The sequence below is a fragment of the Atta colombica genome, unplaced genomic scaffold, assembly GCF_001594045.1.
Source record: "Atta colombica isolate Treedump-2 unplaced genomic scaffold, Acol1.0 scaffold219, whole genome shotgun sequence".
In the NCBI taxonomy this organism is placed as follows: domain Eukaryota; kingdom Metazoa; phylum Arthropoda; class Insecta; order Hymenoptera; family Formicidae; genus Atta; species Atta colombica.
The window spans coordinates 127,194-128,223 of record NW_017259315.1 but is presented as its reverse complement, the minus strand read 5'-3'; the positions used below and the strand labels follow the sequence as shown (position 1 = coordinate 128,223).

General features: G+C 26.3%; 1 protein-coding gene across 1 annotated transcript in view; it reads left to right on the top strand.

The window, feature by feature from the left end:
- LOC108687826 (solute carrier family 41 member 1-like) overlaps positions 1-298 on the top strand; it is a 12,274-nt gene extending 11,976 nt beyond the window's left edge. The window contains exon 7 of the mRNA XM_018193812.1: positions 113-298. Within this exon, the coding sequence (XP_018049301.1) occupies positions 113-298 (186 nt within the window). The remainder of the gene's footprint in view (positions 1-112) is intronic.
- The last annotated feature ends 732 nt before the right edge of the window (positions 299-1,030 follow it).

The following is a 1,030-nucleotide window of genomic DNA, read 5'->3' as shown; positions in this document are numbered from 1 at the left end:
TATATATATATATTTATTATATATAATTAATTTTTATAAAAAATTGATATTGGTTGAAATTCAAAAAAATTATTAATATTGGTTAAACTTGCTTTAATGTTTTAATTTTTAGGTAATTCTGTTGTTATATATTGCGCAATTAATGGTTATTTGGATGTGGACAAGAGGTATGGATCCAGACAGTTCTGCAATACCATATTTAACAGCAGCAGGCGATCTTATAGGAACTGCACTTCTTGGAATTGCCTTCCATATTCTTTATGCCATAGGCGACGGCGACTCTGACGTAGGAGATTGATCGTTAAAGTTTATATAATATTTTAAGTCCTTTATAATGTTATAGGTCACAAATTTTGAACTGTCGTTCAAAAGACTGCAATAAGAAATCTGATTTGAATTTACAATACGCGACACCATTTGTAATTCGGGATTATCAGTAACTATCGCTTTCATTACAGTGAGTTTTTCTTTCAAAAAGAAATATTTGTTAATATTGATTCTATTAATAATGAAATTATCACGTGATTACAAAGATAGGAATTACAATTAATTTGAATCGTAACTATGCCAATAAATATAGACCAGTATATATAAGTATACATATTTCATTCTATGCTTTAACCAAAATTTTCATCATACAAGATATTTTCTTAAGCTTCGTCATATCAATTATACGACGTATGTGCCTACATGTATAAACTTAGTTTAACTGTATATAATACCTAGTAGATATATATTTGTACATACATATACATAGACAACATGTCAATCAGTTAAATATTAAATATAAATTTTAATATTTTTTATATAATTATCTATAGAAGAAACTTCAATTAGCAATTCTCAATTATGGCGTTAAAGTGAAAGATGTGTACTCTTTCTTTTTTTTTCTTCTAGTATTTTCTTCAATTTATTAATACTCGGAAACTTATAAGTACATATTGTATATGTAAAGCATAAACGGCTTATATATATAACAATTTTGTTTTTACTATCTGAGGCTCGTTTCTACTAGTGTGGATTAACTTTA